We start from the raw sequence: 18,414 nt of genomic DNA on the forward strand, positions 1-18,414 counted from the left end.
GTTTTGCCCATTTAATTTACACATTGGACAGTCAGTCAACAACTGTTTATATTTTTTGTAATTTTTAAGTGTTTAAAGTGTAGCATTGTGATTATAGTGACGCTGTGGGGTTGACAATTGACTATTGATTGAGTACATTTATAATCACAGGTATTCACTGCCCTCAAGTGGTCACAGCGATAAACTGCAATAATACAAAAGTGTTAATATCAGTATATATTGTTAATTAATATCAATATTGTGGACTCATTATTAGTGTGATTATTATAACAACGGTTATACTAGTATTGGCATTAAATGTTTCATGTTAGAGCTGTTTTAATACTGACCTGAGTACTTTAGGTGTCAGTACACTGACATTACAAATTTTCAAACCGAGAATCAGGTGTGTTCACTGCCTTCCTGTGGTCAAAATGAGGAACTGCATTACAATATTAATATGAAATAATTATGAAAATAGTCAGGGATCACCCAAATGAAAGATTTGTTGAATCTGAAACCTAAATTAGAATAACTCTGATTTCTGCATTTTAAATTGACTCTACTCATGAAAAGAAACCTATGATTTTGGACACAAACACACCCAACCCACCACCCCTCCACCTAAACACCCACACACCCACCCCCCCCCCCCCCCCCCCCCCCCCCCCACCCCCCCCCCCCCCCCACCCCCCCCCCCACACACACACACACACACACACAGAGCATGCATCATGCCCCACCCTCTGGTTCATCCTCACTTCCCTTGTCTGTGACGTTCATGTTTCTGCTTCACTCTCCCACCGAGTGCATCTGCTCTCCCATCTAATCTTTGCCTAAAATCACACAGATAATCCTGCATCCATCTGTCCTGAGAGAAGGAAAGAGAGAACTGACATGGCGCTCATGATGTAAAAAAATACTCAACACTCATTTAATGTGTCATCATACTCTTTAGGTGATAAATCCTGCTGATTGTGCTGACATAGTGACATAGTGAATCTTAAATTGTTGCTTAAATTTTATTATACACAAGGATTTTTCACATATACATCTTTTATACATAGAATATTTTCCACATATTTGCATGTTTAAATATTATCATTTTGTTTTTATTTTCACACTGATTCCCACCAGGTAACCACACATTTCATCAAGAAGGAGGAAGACAACATCGGAACAGTCATAAACTGAGACAAAGAAGAAACTTGATTAAAAATACACCAATACAACACTTAAAAATGAAATTGTTCACAGGAATGATCATTCATGCCTTTAAGACATTTCTCTCAAAACAAAATGGTAATTTTCTTTAGTCACTTTTTGAAATAATTTATTAACATACTAACACATTTTGCCATAAACCCATAAATCCTTTTTTACATTCCAGCAGTGATTTTTTCTCTCTCACAAAAGTGAGATCAAATCACAAACCCTCTACGAGTTAAATAGACTTGATCTGAAAAAGAGGCATCTCCAAATGTGCTTTTAATTTCAAGATAAATTGCTGTGTGTCAGCATGACTTGTGAGTACACGCAGAATGTGTGTGTGTGCATGCACATGTTGTTTCATGTCTGCTGGCTCTGTCTACTGCATGTGGAGGTGCAAAGAGTTGCACTGTGCAGCTCGCACAATACAGTATGACAGTTCACCTCCTGAATGTTAGTGTCCTCTCAGGAGAAGTTCCTCTGGACTATTCACTCAATTACCCAGCTGTCAGTGCATCAAGATGGAGAGATAGCTGCTTTTAAAGGGCTTTAAGAGGAGCTGAAGTGATTGGCTATGACTGTTACCAAACCTTAACACACCCTCTGATAATACATGATAATAAATTCTTGCTAATCCCACCCTGTTTCGCTCTGTGCGCCAGGGTTGCACTTCACAGTCATGTAAATACCAAATAGCGTGCCACCACTCCCTCTGCACACTGTGCGTGGTGTTTTTGAGTGTGCTTGCATGAAATTAGCACCCTGTGTGTGTGTGTGTGTTGGTGTGTAAAAGGAAGAGAGGGATGGCGGGGTACCGCACTGCTGTGCTCATTAAAACATGCTCACTGCACAGTGTTTCAGCACCTGCACCCAACACAACAACACATTCACTATCACACACACACACACACACACACACACATAGACAATCTGAAAAGCTCAGAACTGACGTTTTGGTACTAGAGACATGGAAACATCACCAACAAATATCAAAGACTGGAGGAGAAGACAGAGAACTTCTTGTTGAATACAGGGAGGAAGACGGGGGGTGGGGGGAGAGGCAGCCACAGAGACAGAAAAAGGCAAAAACAGAGGCAGCATGTTCTGTGATGCCTGGGAATATCTGAACTATAGTCCCACGCTGGTTTAAAACAGTTAATCAACTATATCACGCACACTTGACTTGTCTTTACAGGCCGCCTCTCCAGCGGGCGCGTACACGCCACATGAAAAGTCAAAAGTGTGAGATGATTGCTCATGATATGTGCCTTGTGACCCATGAGCCTAGCTGTACATGACCTAGTTAGGTCAGACTCAGGTGAGACTCAGCTAGACACCACATGCAGCTTTGTGCACAAGCTCTAGCACAATCAAATACACACACAAAGCACACAAAGGGGAGCCTGATGTAACAAAAGCTTTACACACAGAATGATACAATAGCTAAGCACCATTTTCCTCTTTGATTAAAAAGTACCAACTACAGTAAATGAAGCCATGTTGAATACCACATGCAAGCATATTTTAATTATGCATGCTTTGGAAATGTAATGTTGCTGTGTTGAAGGAAAATTAAATGCATTTCCAGTGTCTTAAGATAGTCTGAAAGGGCCCTCACTTATAAAAACACATTTGCTTTTAGTTTGTGTATTGATTTCTTTTATATCTGAGAGCATTGAGAGTAATATAGACTGGAAGAATCAAGTGTAAGCTTTTTTTAGTGACATCACATTTTGTATTTAGTCATTTGTAAGCTCAAAAATTTCACATTAAAAAACCCCAGAGGTGCTTTTCCAGCAAAAAAACCCAACAAAAAACGTAAATGTGAGGCTTACACATAAAAATTTAAATACAACACAATGCCAGTGGCCTGGGAGAGTTGCTGTACAGGCAAAAAACCCACCACACACACACACACACACACACGCACACAGAATCTCCTATGTGATGTCGTGGAAACCAAACTCCTGACCAATCACAACGAGCTCAGGAGCAGGAAGGAAGTCTGGGAGATGAGTTCAGTTTTTGCAAATGAATACTGTACGTGTTTATGCACATTAACAACTCTAACACTGACATGCACGTAGCACACACACACACACACACACACACACACACACAAACAAACAAGCACACACACACACGCACAATGGAATGAAACAGATGCGTACTTTTGATATGTGCAATTGTTAATATTGTACAAAAGCACACAGCAGGTCCATTCAGTATTGCAGTGACTCTCTCTTACAATCCCTCTCCAAAAACAATCTTCCTCTTTTCTTTATCTTGTCGTTTTTTTTTTTTAAACGTGTATCATGTCAGCTTTTCTTCTATGTCAGCTCCTTTTCTCCCCCATACATGTAAGAGTTGTATCCAGGTGGTTGTACATACTCCTCAGTTTTATCCCAGTCCGTCACCCATCCGGCCCCGGCTCCTCCTCCTCCTCCTCCTCCTCCTCCGGCCCCTCCTCCATTGGAACCAACCACCTGTTGGCTCATGGCCCCGTACTGCCCACCTCCACGGTAGAGCTCCTCTGTCTCATTGGCCAGTTCATCCTCATCGATGATGCCGCACTTCTCCTCACTTGTGTCCTCTATGTCCGCCCATGGCTGCTTTTCTCCTGATGCAAAGAGTCCTAGTGAAAAAGAAAAAAACTTTTATGACAGACTGAAGTCTTCTGAACACGCCTAAGAAAACTCTTTCATCATAGTCAAGTCATACCATAGAAAATCACTCCTCCATAATGAACGAGGGAAGCTATCAGGAAGACATACTGCCACTCCTCACGTGTCTGAAATGATGTAAAAGATATTGAAAATAGGTGAGTTCAAGAACAAGTTTGCCTAATCTCATTTACCATTTAAAATATTACCATTTTGAAATTAAAGTTGATGGAAGTGAATGTTTTTTACCTTGTGTTTGGTCATGGCTCCCACTATGAGGGGACAGACCATTCCAGATAATGTTCCCACCCCGTTTGAGATGCCCATCAGTATGCTAGCATAACGAGGCGCGATATCCAAGTGATTGACATTAAACCCTGAGTGAAGCAAAAACAGTGCACAACATCATGATCCCCAATTTCTTATGGTTTTTCACTTTCAGTGTTACTGAAGCAGATGTTTGCACTGACATTTCTCTCAACAACACAGTAAAGAGAAATAGATGAGGGGTGAAATTTACTGCAACAACCTGTTACATCCAAATGTTCTCGCAAATTGTTGATTCAATAATTTACACTGAACTAACAACAACAGCAGGTCTTATTATATCAAGTTTTCAGCTCATTTGTTCATGACCTTGTTCATACCTGAGATAGCAAATCCACTGAAGCCAACAGCGAGGACCAGGAAGGAAATGGCAACACCTTTTGTGTGAGAGTATCCCACCACCAGCAGGAGGGTGGCCTCCATTCCAAAACCTGAAACATCCAAGTTAACACATCAAAAATTAACATGGAGAAGGGAGGATTCTCTGTCTTAACAATCAATGATACTTTGTTATACAGCAGTGCGTCATATTTGCTTTTAGAAATGAAACATGCTCATTTACATGCAAAAGAAAGACTGACTCAACCTTTAAGTTGTGTTAAAATATTAATATCATCCCAGTAGTGGCTGCTGTTGCTCTTCAAAGACTCAAAATGAAAATTGCTGGGTAAAATGTGCCAGACAATGATGTTATTAATGTTGGTGATTTAAATCTGAGGGGGAAATGGAAGCAACACATACACAATCAAAAATGAATTAGTTTCTGACGATTGGCGCTCATTGGGACTGAGGATATTTGTTATTTAGTTTGTCAATGTCTGATTGTTCTTTATGTTGATTACACTAAAGCAAATATGAACTTCCATTTTTATCCACCTGATGACCAAATGTGCTCATGTCTAAGTGTCTGTAAAATGTTTTTTTTTTACATTATTATCAGTCACAGCGGTCAGATATGTTGTCACACTTTACTCTGTTTAGGGCCAGAAATGTTGAGTTTACTTCAAGATTTGGAGGTTTCTTTGAGTGAGGTGATATAATGTTCTTTAGTAGTTACTCAAAGTCTGACTTAACCAAGAGTGAGTTTAATTTTTCTTGTGTTAAACCAATATTTATCTTTTATACTGCGTTTACTTTTCAATTTTTTACAGCATCTCACAACATTCAAGCATGTGCGAGCACTTACATACACAAACTTAAGTGGCAGGGTGAAAGAGTTTTAACTGTCCCGCTATTTCAAATCAAGTCACACTGTAGTGGCACGCACAAACTCTCACACTGTCTCGAGCTTTCTTTTTCCATCCATTTTCATTCCTCCTCCCCCCCTCCTCCGACCACCACCCTTTACTGTTTGACACGCTCACCCCCACAGTTCATTAGCTTCCTGACATTCGTGGTAGACATCAGGTTGTGGGTTCTCAGGTAGTCTGCCAACTGGCCTCCAATGGGCACGATGATTGTCATCACCAGATGAGGCAATGCTGACACCAAACCCACCTGAGAGAGGAAAGGGGAGAATGAGTGAGAGAGACCAGAGTAGTGTTTTCATTTCTAGAAAATTAGAAAGAATGAGAGGCCGAGGGTCAGTTAAAACGTGTCTTGACATCCAGGCTAAATTTTTTTCAAAGTGTTTTAAAAAACGTCGTAATAAACATAAGCTCTGTGCCACTAATAGCTGAAGATTGATTGATGGGTGGATGTCATGATGTAATTGGTTGAAACTTCTTATGTAAGCACACATCATTTTGTTTTACAGGAAGAAAACATTATTGGATTTTGCTATAAGAATACAAAGAAATAGATTTTTTTGTATTTTTTTGGCATACATTGTTAAACAGGTGCCCAGTATGACCAGGGATGTGATCTAAAAGGGTTAAAAAAGCATTTTTCATTTCATCTCGACTTTAAGAGGGAATTCTGTTATTTTTCACTGTTTTATTATTTTACTATTTTATTATTCTCATAATTGTGGCTTTTCTGATTATGAGTCATAATATCTTTGCACTCGCCATCTCTGATGTAGAGATTTTGGAAACGCAACTGTGACAAAAGACAAAACAGCTTGGATTCAAGGTCAAACTATAGTTACTATAAAATAAATCTGAGTAGCTCTATAGATTATATGATCTCACCTTGCTGATCTCAAAGCCAAAGACTTCTTCAAAGTAGGCTGGCTGGCTGATGAGCAGCAGGTAGAAAGTCCAGCTCCTGCAGAAGTTGGCCACAATGATGGCGTAGACTGGCATGGAGGTGAAGAAGTGTCTCCATGGGGTTTTAAATTTCTGCCACCAAAAGGAATAAGACATTACGGGGATCCACTGACTACAGAGAACTAGAGAGTCAGCCAAGTGTGTGTGTGTGTGTGTGTGTGTGTGTGTGTGTGTGTGTGTGTGTATAAACACGTGCAGTGAACACTTATGTGTATAGGCATCCACACTATCTGTATTTGTGTGTAGGTCTAAGAGACTGTCAATGTTAGATTAAAACAAATGAGCATCATATAACACCGTACGTGGAGAGGATTGAGAAATGATGCTGACTCTCCGATTGCATCTTCAATGTACTTCCTCTCCTCCGGTGTGATGGTGGGATGGACTGCGGGACTCTCGTACGACACCAGAATCCAGAACAAATACCAGAATATCCCAAAGCTGCCTGGGAGAGTTAAAGGGTACAGCAGTGAGAGAGAAAGAGAGAAAATAAATGAAAAGTAGCTACTAAGAATTCCTCCCAGGTTACTGTTGATGCTGTGCAGCTCAGCTGTAAATTGTGTTGAGTTTGTGAGGAAATCAGGTAGTGTACCTTTAGGGAAGTATAAATGAACACTCTCAGTACAGAAGCAGATGAAAAGATGCAAGTACATTTCAATAAATTTTTAAAATTCCTAAATTTTAGCCAGCGCCAAAGTCTGCACACTCAGAGGTTTGTAACATCAAAGACATACAGTATAAGTTCTTGAGTTTCATATAATTGCTCTCGAGCTGCAGAGTTGCTGCACACATTACTATGCTGCAGTAGTTCTCAAACTTTTTCATGTCAAGGACCCCTAAACTGACACAAATTAGACCATAGACCCCCATTTGATAAGATTTTTGCTTTCACATGTTTTATTACAGAAAACGTATGAAACCCATGGCCAAAATATTCACACATTCTGTCATTGTGTTACATATGGATGGAATTATAGTGAATATAAATTATTCACCACTTTGAGAACCCCTGTTATACTGCTATACTATACTGTACAGAAACACATTTGACTATAAGGATACTAACCATAGACATAGAATACTGAAGGCCACCCAGTGTATTGCACCAGTATCCCAGCTAAAGGCATGGCCACCACCGCCCCCGCATAGGACCCTGAGAAGGCATCAAGCACAAAGACAAGTGACAAATTATCATTTTTTCCCTTTTAGTCATACAATATGTTAGGCATTTTGTGTGCAGAAAATATGTACTATTATGAAGTGGCCATGGAAATCCACATGTCCAGTATGTTTAACCTCTTCTCAATCTCATATTCAAACCCACAGAAATCTACTTTGTGGGATCTGAAAGTTTCTGAAGATGTCAGAGATTTCAGGGAAATGTGTCAGTCGGATATTGAAACTTTACCACAAAAGGCTGTTGTGGCTAATCGACTTCTCTCCAGAGGAGGAGCCCACTTGGCCCAGATCCCGTGGCAGGCTGGGTATGATACACCCTGAAGAACACAAGATGGTCAGGAAAAAAAAACAAAAAAAACCACTTGCTGTTTCATACAATATGTACACACAGTCATGCACAGAGTTCTGCAAGCATGTGTGCACACAGACACATACTTTACCTCGACAAGGCCCTGACATATCCTGACCAGTATGACGCAGCTGTAATGGCAGCGTGCGGCAGAGGGAATCAGCATGTTGAGGGTGGATGTGGCCACTATGGCAAAGCCAAACACTCTTAAAGACACAAAGACAAACGCACTGACTCAGATTGAATACTCAACACTAACAGCAACAGCAGAACAAGAATGACGAGAGAAAAAAACATATCATCACTGTCAAAGGATGGTCGGATGCCTGTTCTTTCTATGCTGCTACATCTGCTTATAAAGACCATGTTGAACTGAATTCTTTGTGTAGTCTGATACTGCTTAAAGCTTAGAAATTGATTCAAGGAATTAGCTCGATATTTGTCTTTTCATAACTAGCACAATAATGAACTGTTCAGATTACAGAGACGCCCACATTGGAGAAGATATTGTAAAGTTGAAGACATTCACCTGTTGGCTGCAAATTTTTGACATATAAAACCACCCGGGATCTGCGTGACGATGTAGCCCCAGAAGAAGGAGCCGTGAATCATCCCCACTGTCTCAGGGTCCCAGGTGAACTGTGCAGCCTGGAGATATATGTATATATATATATATGTATTGAAAATATGTTTCCTTTAAAACAGAGGAGATAGCTGTACACTGTAAGATTTTAAAGATAGTCACAATCAAAGTCTATCTTTCTAAATTTTCATCCCTATTCTGATGTACTCTCAGCTTCCTAAATATATTTTATGAAATTATTAGTATAGTTTTATTAGTGGAAGTGCTAAAATGAAGAAGTAAAGTGATGAATGGGAAAGAGAGCAAAACATGAGAGTATATATGCTTATGTCTTTACATTGCAATGACACTGCACTTCATAAGTACATGTGGCCTGTTTGCTCTATCATTTTGTTCTTTCTTTCAGAGAAATAATATCTATCAATCAGGTTCTGAACAAAAATGAAGAGCATAAAGAAACGGAGACAAATCCTTAAAAACATGTCATACATGGAACGCTTGTCTAACAGTGCAAACATCCCTCTCAAAGACAGACAGAAGCAGTAAAGGCAGATATGAAAACTTTGATTTCTGTTGTGCCACTTACCACCAGTACTTCTTTGTTGCCTTTGTAGACAGTGTGGTCATTGACCATGCTTACGATGGCCACACCCAGGTTGCACCGGATGCCGAATGAGATGCAGAATCCCAGGCCAGACAGGATGGCGATGATGTACCGCCTCGGCAAGCCGAAGCAGGTACAGTCCACCACCGGCAGCTCCTTCTCCTCCACCAGCTCAGGACGGCCCTCCGCTGATAACTCAATGGTTTCTCCATTGGGCTGCCTCTTTTCAATCAGCCTGAGAGGAGACACAAAAACAATGCATCACAGTGATCAAGGTGTTCAATCCAACGGTGCGACACGGTAAGAATATTTTCTGGATATATTTATTTGTTGTTTTGCTGATACATGCAGATAGCTAAGCACATTTCCCTTAAAAAAAGAGACACTGAGTTCCTGATGGAAATAAGGGGAAGAGGGAGAGATCAGAGATAGATGACACACTGATACAAACGGGGATTTCCAGGGAGTATGGGGAACATTTCCGGCTCAGATGATGCTTTAAAAAGAAATCAATATGGATGTAACAGCTTGCAATGCAGGAAACATGGCCTGGTGTCAGCAAACATTTTTTTAGCAAAACACTGATCCAAATCTATACATTTCTCACTGTGAAGCAATTTAAAGTAGTTTCTCAAAAGTATGAGAGATATTTTTGTGGGGTCATCATATTACTCTTAAGCTGTGACAAGGAGTATATATATCTTTTCTTCATCCATGTTGTTACTGCAGAGATTTTGTAGTATTTGTCTTCTCTTCAAAGGCTCACACACACACAGAAACACACCTCCATGCAGACAACATGCACCATATTGGGGTCGTGTCTGAGTCAGCATGTCGCAGTGTGTGGAAGCAGCTGCCACTAACCGTGGAGCAGCTAGTTCGCTAGGACAGCACATCCCCCCCAGCGTCTGCTCCTTTAGGATACCTGGGACCTGCTGCCACACCGGTGCTGTACAAGATGGCCACTCTCTCAGGCACAAACAGGAGCTCTCTATAGATCTGCATCCAACCACATCGTATTACCGAACAGAAAGGTGTGTGTTTTTATACTGTGAGGTCATTCACACAGTGTGAACGTGCAGAGAAAGCGAGGAAGTGTGAACGATGAAAAAATCTTTCTTTCAGATGTCCTTCTTAGCAAAACATCAGTTTGTACATTCTGTATGTGCATTATTGTTTTGTAGATAAAGGGGAATGTTCACACATTTAGAATTCATGCCTGAACTGCTATACTGAGAAGAAAATGTATCAAAATTTGACGTGTTATATCCCAAACATCTGTTCTGTCATACACACTTCATTTTTTTGTCTAAAATGTCTTTTTGGCAGCCAGGGACCTTCTGAATTTTCCTTAAGATTATATGAGTTACCAAATTTGTCTTAAAAGACACAGAAAGGTGTTGTTATTTTAGGGTAATGGCTCAATTTGTGCAACACTTTTTGTGGCAAGCGTCACTTTTTTCCACAGGAGTCAAACAGAGAAGTCAGGAGAGCGGCCATCTGGGTATTACAACCTCTATATTCTAAACAACACCCCCCACTATTTCAACACACACACACACACACACACAGATGCAGAAACATATATCTCCAGGAAGCACATACATGTTTCTCCAGTTAAATTAGACATAGTGCCACATTTTCCACATATATGTTTTAATGTGATTGTGAGTGTGTGTGTAGTTCTGAGTATGTCTGAGTTCACAGCGAAGCGGGCTCGTGTGTCAGCCGTCCACTTTCCATTGGGCTGATCCAGTTAGTCAGTGAGCTGGAGAATTATGCAGAGAAACAGACACAATCACCACAAGGATTTGTTCCATGTGACAAGGATGATTGCATTTTTAAAGAGGTGTTTCAAATTTGAGCTACAAATATGGTAGACAAGTGTTTACTGCATTGAACCCTGTTCTGTTTTTCAGGCAAATATTAGAGACAATCCATCTCTCTCAGGCTCTCAGCACACCCAAACTCTAAAATAACTTATTCACGCACGCTAACACAAGACAAGTCAGACTCTGACACTGGTTAATTATTGATGTGTTTTTGGGTGGGATAAATAATTCACTCTAGCTTTTACACCATAATCTGTCAGTATCTATCTATCTACTGGCCTGTCTGTTTCTGCGTATACTGTACACTCTGTCTCATCCATGCAGTCATTATATTTCTTAGTTATGCATGTGGATTGCGCTCCCTCCCCCATTTCCACACAGTAGACTGCATAATCTCTTTATACATACATGCAACCAGTCAATAAACAAACAAACAAAGTGATCTATACAACAAACTTGGATGCATCATGAGATATTCTACTTGTCAAGTAAAGCACAATGAACAGAAAAAGTAATACTTTGTAAAGCAACGTTTTAGAATTTGTAAGAGATTAGAGAGGCTGCATCCTCTCCCTCTCCCTCTCTCGCTCTCTCTCTCTCTCTCTCGCTCTCTCTCTCTATCTCCCCCCCTCTATCTTAATCTGTCACAACATTCAGATTAGGATTACAAAAATGATTTACTTCCGGAAATGAATATGGAAGGACAGACTAGCGCTGGGCGCGGCTCAGCATGTTTCTCCCTCTGTGACGACACACTGCTGGGTTCATGCTGGCCTTTCATTCACTTTTTCAATCCTTTTGTAAATCACATTGCTTTCACTTGCAGTTATCTTATTACTATTTATTGATTTACAAAATGTTCTGTTTTAGAATTATTTATAGAGAAATAACCTTTATTCCATTATTGGTTTAGCTACAGCAGATGCAGGCACATCATATACATTTGATACAAAGCTGAAACAATTAGTCAATTCATTTATTTGTCAATAGACAGAAGATCAATTGGTAACTACTTTGATGATTGAATAATTGTTTTAGTCATTTTTCAAGCAAAAATGCCAAAAATTCACTGGTTTCAGCTTCTCAGATGTGAAGATTTGCAGCTTTTCTTTGTCATATATGACAGTAAACTGAATATCTTTTGGTTTTGGACTGTTGGTCGGATAACTCAAGACATATGAATATGTCTCCTTAAGCTGTGGGAAATTTTAACAGGCATCTTTTACAATTTTCTGACAATTCATAGACTAATGATTAACCAAGAAAATGATCTGCAGATTAGTCAATACTGAAAACAATCGTTAGTTGCAGCCTAATTTAATAGAGGGTGCAGTAGTTTCTGGACATGGAGCTTTAGCAGATGCACCTCAGTGCACTGAACACATTACAAAGGGAGATTAAATTGATGTCACAAAAAGGAAGGTGTGTACATCTTTTCTGTTGAATCATTTGGCCACACTCACACTCACTGCTATCCTCTCTGTGTTAAACAATTGTGCTGACTCGCCCCGTGAGTGGAGCTCAGTATCCTTCTTCAGAGTCCTCATTAAACCTCAAGACAGATTGCAGCCTGACACCTACACATATGCTATCAGCTAACGAGGCTAGCCCACAGCAAAAAAAAAAAAACCTGCCACTAATTATGGATGCTTCCCACTAAAGGGCAATCTCACTAAAGTGTGTGCAAATGTCCCAGAATAGCTGACTAGCTGTGGGTCTCCCTCTTCTGATATTCTAATATGGTGTTTTAAGGCGGCACTGCCATTTCAGTTTATAAATAAATACAGGTATCTTGACATAAATCAGCATTTGTCACTATGCCTGCCTGGCTGATGGAGGTTCCTGTGCATGTAGAGGTATGAGACAAACACATTAGAAGAGTTGTCCCTGGACATTTGCCTCCGTGTGAGGCTCACAACACTGTGAGCTTCCACTCAGCTGATGTAGCGTCTCTCGTTAGCGTAGCGAGGACTTGATTGGTCTCAGCTGGCAACAATTAATGAGCGAGAGAGCATGAGCAGGCAGGAGTCCCGTGACCTCAGGCTCTCTGAAATATCATAATTACAATAGTAGCAGGCTCAGAGGAGACCTAGTAACTACTCACACCTCAAACTGTGCACTTCACTTGACCATAGGCCGCAAAGTTCAACCTACAATATAAAACCTGAATAAAAATCAGACAGGAAATGCAGAAAGTCAACTTAACAAAGTTGTGTTAGAAAATAAAGACTTAAATGCCTTTACACACTGGATCTGAAGTCTTTGATCCAATTAATGTAACTTTTTCTATAGTAGATGTAACCCAAAAATATACAAATATTAAAAAAAGATTTGCATTTTCACATTGAGTGTTATTAATAATCAAGGTGAAGTCAATTAAATATTGAATTCAGTGCACACTAATTGTTCCTTCATCCATGGATTATTTAATCACATGTAATGTAACAGCCAGTATGATAGAGTGTCATTGTTTCTTTTCATACGGAGGTGAATATCTGTCTTGAGTCCACACTGATCTCAAACAACTGCTCTTGTCTTGATGATGAAATAATGCTCATGAATTTAATTTCATGTAATTTTGCATGTAGGCTATGACTCGCACCACATCACAAAAATACCACTGTGACACTCACGTGCTGGCTGGTGACCTGGGACCTTTGTTACCCTGTATATTAAATTCACCAATTCACAGAGCGTTCTCTGTAATCCTCTCATAAGAGGATGATAGAGAGAGAGAGAGAGAGAGAGACAGCAAGGGAGGTTGACAGTAAAAATATTATATAACACCAGACACCCTGGTCATTATTTGTCCACAACATGCTGAATTGATCCTGCATTGTTCTGTATGTAACCTAAAATAATAAAGTTAAAATAATTCAGTTAGTTAAAATAATAGCTAAAAATGGTTTCCCCTTCATTCGTCCTCTATTTGTGGGTGTTTGGAAGTACGCGTGGCAGCTTGAGGAATTTTTGAATTCAAATTTCCGCAGTCATTTTGTAATTTCGATAGTGGTGTCTCCCCCTTTCCTCTGCGAGCCTCTCACTCTCCCCGAAGTGAACAGATTGGGTCTCTGTGGGACTGTGTCACCCAGGGAGACACCCTCCTCCCCATCCTGTCACACCACTTTTTTTTTTTTTCTCTCACTCTCTCTCCTGTGTGGACACAAACACACTCGTGACCTTCATAGAGTCTATTATCTAAAAGCTCACATAGTATAACTCAATCACTTATGCACTCACACAAGTCAATTTCATTTGTATAGCCCAATATTGGAAATCACAAATTTGCTTTAGGAGGCTTTACAGTCTGTACAGCATACAGTACAACATCCTCTATCATTAGACTCTTGATTTGGATAACTCCCCTAAAAAAACATTTACACTTTCACAATGTTTCTCACAACCTTTACCGGACAGCTAACAATGAACTGAGATGTGTCATAATATGATCATCACATTAAGACACATGAAGATGCTTCTTATCTTCATGTTATCTTGCCTCCCAGTTCTGCTGTGTGCCACAGTGTTTCTTTAACACATGGAGGCAGTGTAAATATGTGTGTTGACATCATGGATACAAACAGCATTGCTGCCAATAACCGGCTGTGCTGAGAGGCTGCAGCTGACTTTCCAAACTGCTCAACTTTGATAGATCCATCGTCTGTGAAGAACCTTCCATAAACCTGTGTGCACGCAGACACCCCCACACACAACAATACAGGTACAAAGAGTAACAAACTGGTAGTGACGGACAGTGCAGAAGTGCCTCAGATGTAGCACTTGCTGTCCTTTTCACTAAACTGGAGTAAATTTCTAAAACACCCTGAGTGATGTTTTTCTGCCTCAGCTACAACGACGGCCGGTGGAGAAGTCATCTTTTGGCTTCAGCTTTAACATTATCACTGCCATTGTTATAGCTGCAATGATTATAATCATCACAGTCCCTGCACTGATGTGAGATAGTCATATGTTAAGACTAAGCTTTGGTCTTCGTATACTGTATTTTACATTTTTTACATTGTTTTTTTCTTCCATTATGAAAATATTTACATCTGACATCAAACCAGCTACACTGTATTCTGCAAAAGTGACAAAAGTAACTGCAATGTTACATTTCACATGTTTCTTGGCTTGCACATGTCTCTGGGTGTGCTTTAATTATTAATGTTAAGAACACGCTGCAATATATAACAGAACAATTGACAATAATTCTTAAATGGATACGAATGCTATGATTAAAATAATGGCATTTTCTTCTTCCTGTAGATTCACATAATTAGTTCATCCAACCATTATTCAAATATTTTATTTAGACCACCTTTCAGACCACTGTGTAAAGCAAATGACAACGAAGCACTCCACCATAAGTAAAATGGATTAAAAATGGATTACCTGTTTATATTCTGCACTGCCTTATGTGTAGTGAAACATAAGCTCTCCTTGTGGAGCCATGCAATCCTGCAGATGCAGACAAATGGCAGATTCATTTAAAGTCTTTTAATAAACCAATTTAGGGGATTTTTCTTGGATGCAAAATGTCCATGGGGTGCTATTAGAGACTTTGCATTTGGTGCTGAGGAGACAGTTGTAGCACGAGTCTGTGTGATTATAATTCATTTAGTGTTGTGAGGTACTTCCTTGACACAAGGAGATGAATAGATGATATTCAGGCATTAATTTAAAGATGTTAAAAGAACAAATGCTAAGAGGAGAGATGCAGAGTGCGCTTGACCTTACATCTCTGAAGTTTATGCTTACCTAGTGGAGTTTAATATAGAAACAGGAGATGCATTCTGATGGAGAAAATGTTTAAATAATAGATGAACTCCTGGCTGCTTTCATCGGGAGGGATCACAGTTTTGTGTGTGAGGTGGTGAGATTGCACACAGACACACTCATCTATCCACACAGTGCAGGGATGCCCTCTGCACATACATTTTCACACAGGAACTCATATATACACATATACAGATGCCTCAAAGCACACAAATGTATATTTTTCACATCCATTTGAACCAAATATTCACTTTTATATATGAAACCATTACTTGTACCTAACACTGTGGCCGCATAAAACCCAAGTTCACTAGTTAAGCTGAAGAAACGCCCACTAAAACCAATCTGAATCCAATCTGATACATCGCATCTCTCACAGCATCAGCCGTGGCTGTGCACATGACTCACGACCAGTAAGAGAGAAAATGCCTGAGATTTGCATGTCTGTTAATCTGGGAGACCCCAATAGGATGAAAGTTGTCTGTGCTGGTGTCTCAATGGCTCGATGGATGGATGGATGGATGGATGGATGGATGGAGGAGGAGGAGGGAGCGGCTGGAGGAAGTGACATGGGCTGGGATGGAGTGAGTGGGAGGGGAGAGTTTAGGGATTTGCGTGGCTCGACAGCTGGACTGAAAAACAGGCTATTTCAGGACGGGATTTATACGTTTGGTTGCTACCTCAAATCCTGAGAGAGCGAAAGCTTAAAGCAATGGTTATTGCAGCAGGTTCTATCAGTGTCTTTAATCTCTCTTTTTCACTGAAATATTGTCAGCACACCAATCTGTGTTGCAACTTTTGTACTGATATTCTATTTACTTAGATATATCCGGCACTTTAACACATTATTATTTATGAATAAGAGACTCCAGTAAAATATGTTGATCATTTCTTTAAACATTTCACTGGCACAGACATTAAATATAACGAAGATCTGCTTCTTCATAAACTGTCTCAACGATTCATTATTCTGAATTAAAGGCTGCAGAGGTGATACAGATGTATGTTTTTTATTTGTCTCTTTTTTGATCAGCCACACAAAGTGGTTACAATATTGTCTTTGCTGTATAAAACAGTTTCTTAAAGTTAGTGTCCTTGGTGGATTTCATGAAAAGGGCCTGATATCTCATGGTTCAGTGATCAGAGAAAGACAGTGAAAGCTTTTATCAGAAAGACCTGAAATGTTACACAAACTCAAGTTTGCTACATGTTTCATAGTGTAATCTTCATTCTAGAGAGTGTGAAATAAATCATGTCAAAATTAGTTATCAGAAATTTAAAAAACATGAAAATGTTCCATGTCACATTGAACTACTGTGTTAAATGAATATAAAGGAATCTAATTGACCTCCATGCTAGACTTGAGTAGTATAATGGTAATTATTCAAATGTTTATTATTATAGCGGATGATATCTAATTATTATATTTGGAATAACTCTCATTTTAAGTTTACTAAAACTAAAAATGCTAAAACATAGATAGATAGATAGATAGATAGATAGATAGATAGATAGATAGATAGATAGATAGATTTGACGGCTAATTGAGGACTTTAGTTCCATCTGGGCAGTGCTCTCATTCAGCCAGGTCGTGCCAATAACGCACGGAAACATTATGTAACATCACTTTCTTTTCGTCTGAAACAGCAATAAACCCAATCTACTCTGAGCTCGGCCAAATCTGACAAGAGCTAAATAAAAAAATGCATACAATATAAGTATGCAAGTATAAAAAACCACACTCCAGTCCCACATGCACAATATAAATGCACAATATTCACTGCACTTTGTGCTCTAAAAATTTCTCCCGATAAAATCCCAATTATGGACTTCTGGTTTAGTTTATGTCAGCAGTGGATGCTTTGTTTTAGTACCGAATAAAACCAAACTAACCACGAAATGACAGCCAAAGATTTTCTCCATCACCAGAAGGATTTTACACCCACTTTCACCCACGTACAGCATCTTTCACTGCTCTGTGCGCTGCGCCAAGCTGGACTTTTGCCGCTATCTATCTAAACCCAACAGTCGCCTATTTTTCCAGTTAAAATCGACAAAAAAAACTTTTCCTCCACTAGAGAGTTACAGTTTAGAGGAGAGAGGATGGAAACCCGCAGCATGATGAACTGCGGTGTATCGCACAACAAAACTATCTTCAGTAAACGGGTGAAAAACGGGAAAAGTCAAGAGTGGAGTCAGGAATATTTGGAATAGGTGTGTACCTGTGAATTTTCCCCAGAGTTTTGCCCGCGACCGCCTTAAACCTGTCTGGTCGGATCTCCATCCTTGCAGCTCCTTGACCCGGCCGGTGTGCTGATGTCCCGCGCGCCCTCCTGTCCTGCCTGAACGCGCACAGTCCTCTCTCTCTTTCTCCGTGCCCGCACCAGCCTCCACTCACTGAGAGGCGTAGGCCTCTTTAGTTCACTGTAAAAATCACACGGTCTAATAAAGCAACTGTTTTTGACTAAAGCGTGGGCTGTGGGGTTGAATAGTCTGCACAGGTCGTTTGTGACAAATCTAAACCTATAGCGCGCGTTACTCAGGTGTTGTTTTCAGTCTGATTTTAGGGCAGAGCCACTCATGAGAAAACATCATGCCATCATACTGAGAAAGAGCTACTATCGTCTAATATTAGTATGAGAGTGAAGTTGGAAATTGTAAAAGACAAATTAACACTTAAGTGACAAAACCCAACAATATACA

The 18,414-nt window shown here is 39.9% G+C and overlaps 1 protein-coding gene across 1 annotated transcript; it reads right to left on the bottom strand.

The window, feature by feature from the left end:
* Positions 1–982: 982 nt before the first annotated feature.
* On the bottom strand, positions 983–18,089 carry slc17a7a (solute carrier family 17 member 7a). The gene is made up of 13 exons (XM_044330828.1): positions 17,934–18,089; positions 9,086–9,338; positions 8,446–8,564; positions 8,008–8,122; positions 7,797–7,884; positions 7,455–7,541; positions 6,691–6,833; positions 6,311–6,460; positions 5,543–5,675; positions 4,499–4,609; positions 4,101–4,228; positions 3,910–3,979; positions 983–3,823 (listed from the first exon to the last, which is right to left on the bottom strand). The coding sequence occupies exons 1-13, from the start codon at positions 17,993–17,995 to the stop codon at positions 3,519–3,521; spliced, it is 1,764 nt and encodes a 587-aa protein (XP_044186763.1). The 5' UTR covers positions 17,996–18,089; the 3' UTR covers positions 983–3,518.
* Between the last annotated feature and the right edge of the window lie 325 nt (positions 18,090–18,414).

This window comes from Thunnus albacares, chromosome 17 (genome assembly GCF_914725855.1).
Source record: "Thunnus albacares chromosome 17, fThuAlb1.1, whole genome shotgun sequence".
Lineage (NCBI taxonomy): Eukaryota > Metazoa > Chordata > Actinopteri > Scombriformes > Scombridae > Thunnus > Thunnus albacares.

What these genes read in the sequence shown, in the direction of transcription:
- slc17a7a (XM_044330828.1), bottom strand. Translation starts at nt 17,995, where the DNA reads ATGGAGATCCGACCAGACAGGTTTAAGGCGGTCGCGGGCAAAACTCTG. An exon ending in TATGTCAGGGCCTTGTCGAG is followed by an intron (nt 7,885 to 8,007) that starts GTAAAGTATGTG and finishes TGTGTTCTTCAG; the next exon opens with GGTGTATCATACCCAGCCTG. An exon ending in CATTTCTCAATCCTCTCCAC is followed by an intron (nt 6,461 to 6,690) that starts GTACGGTGTTAT and finishes TTTTGGTGGCAG; the next exon opens with AAATTTAAAACCCCATGGAG.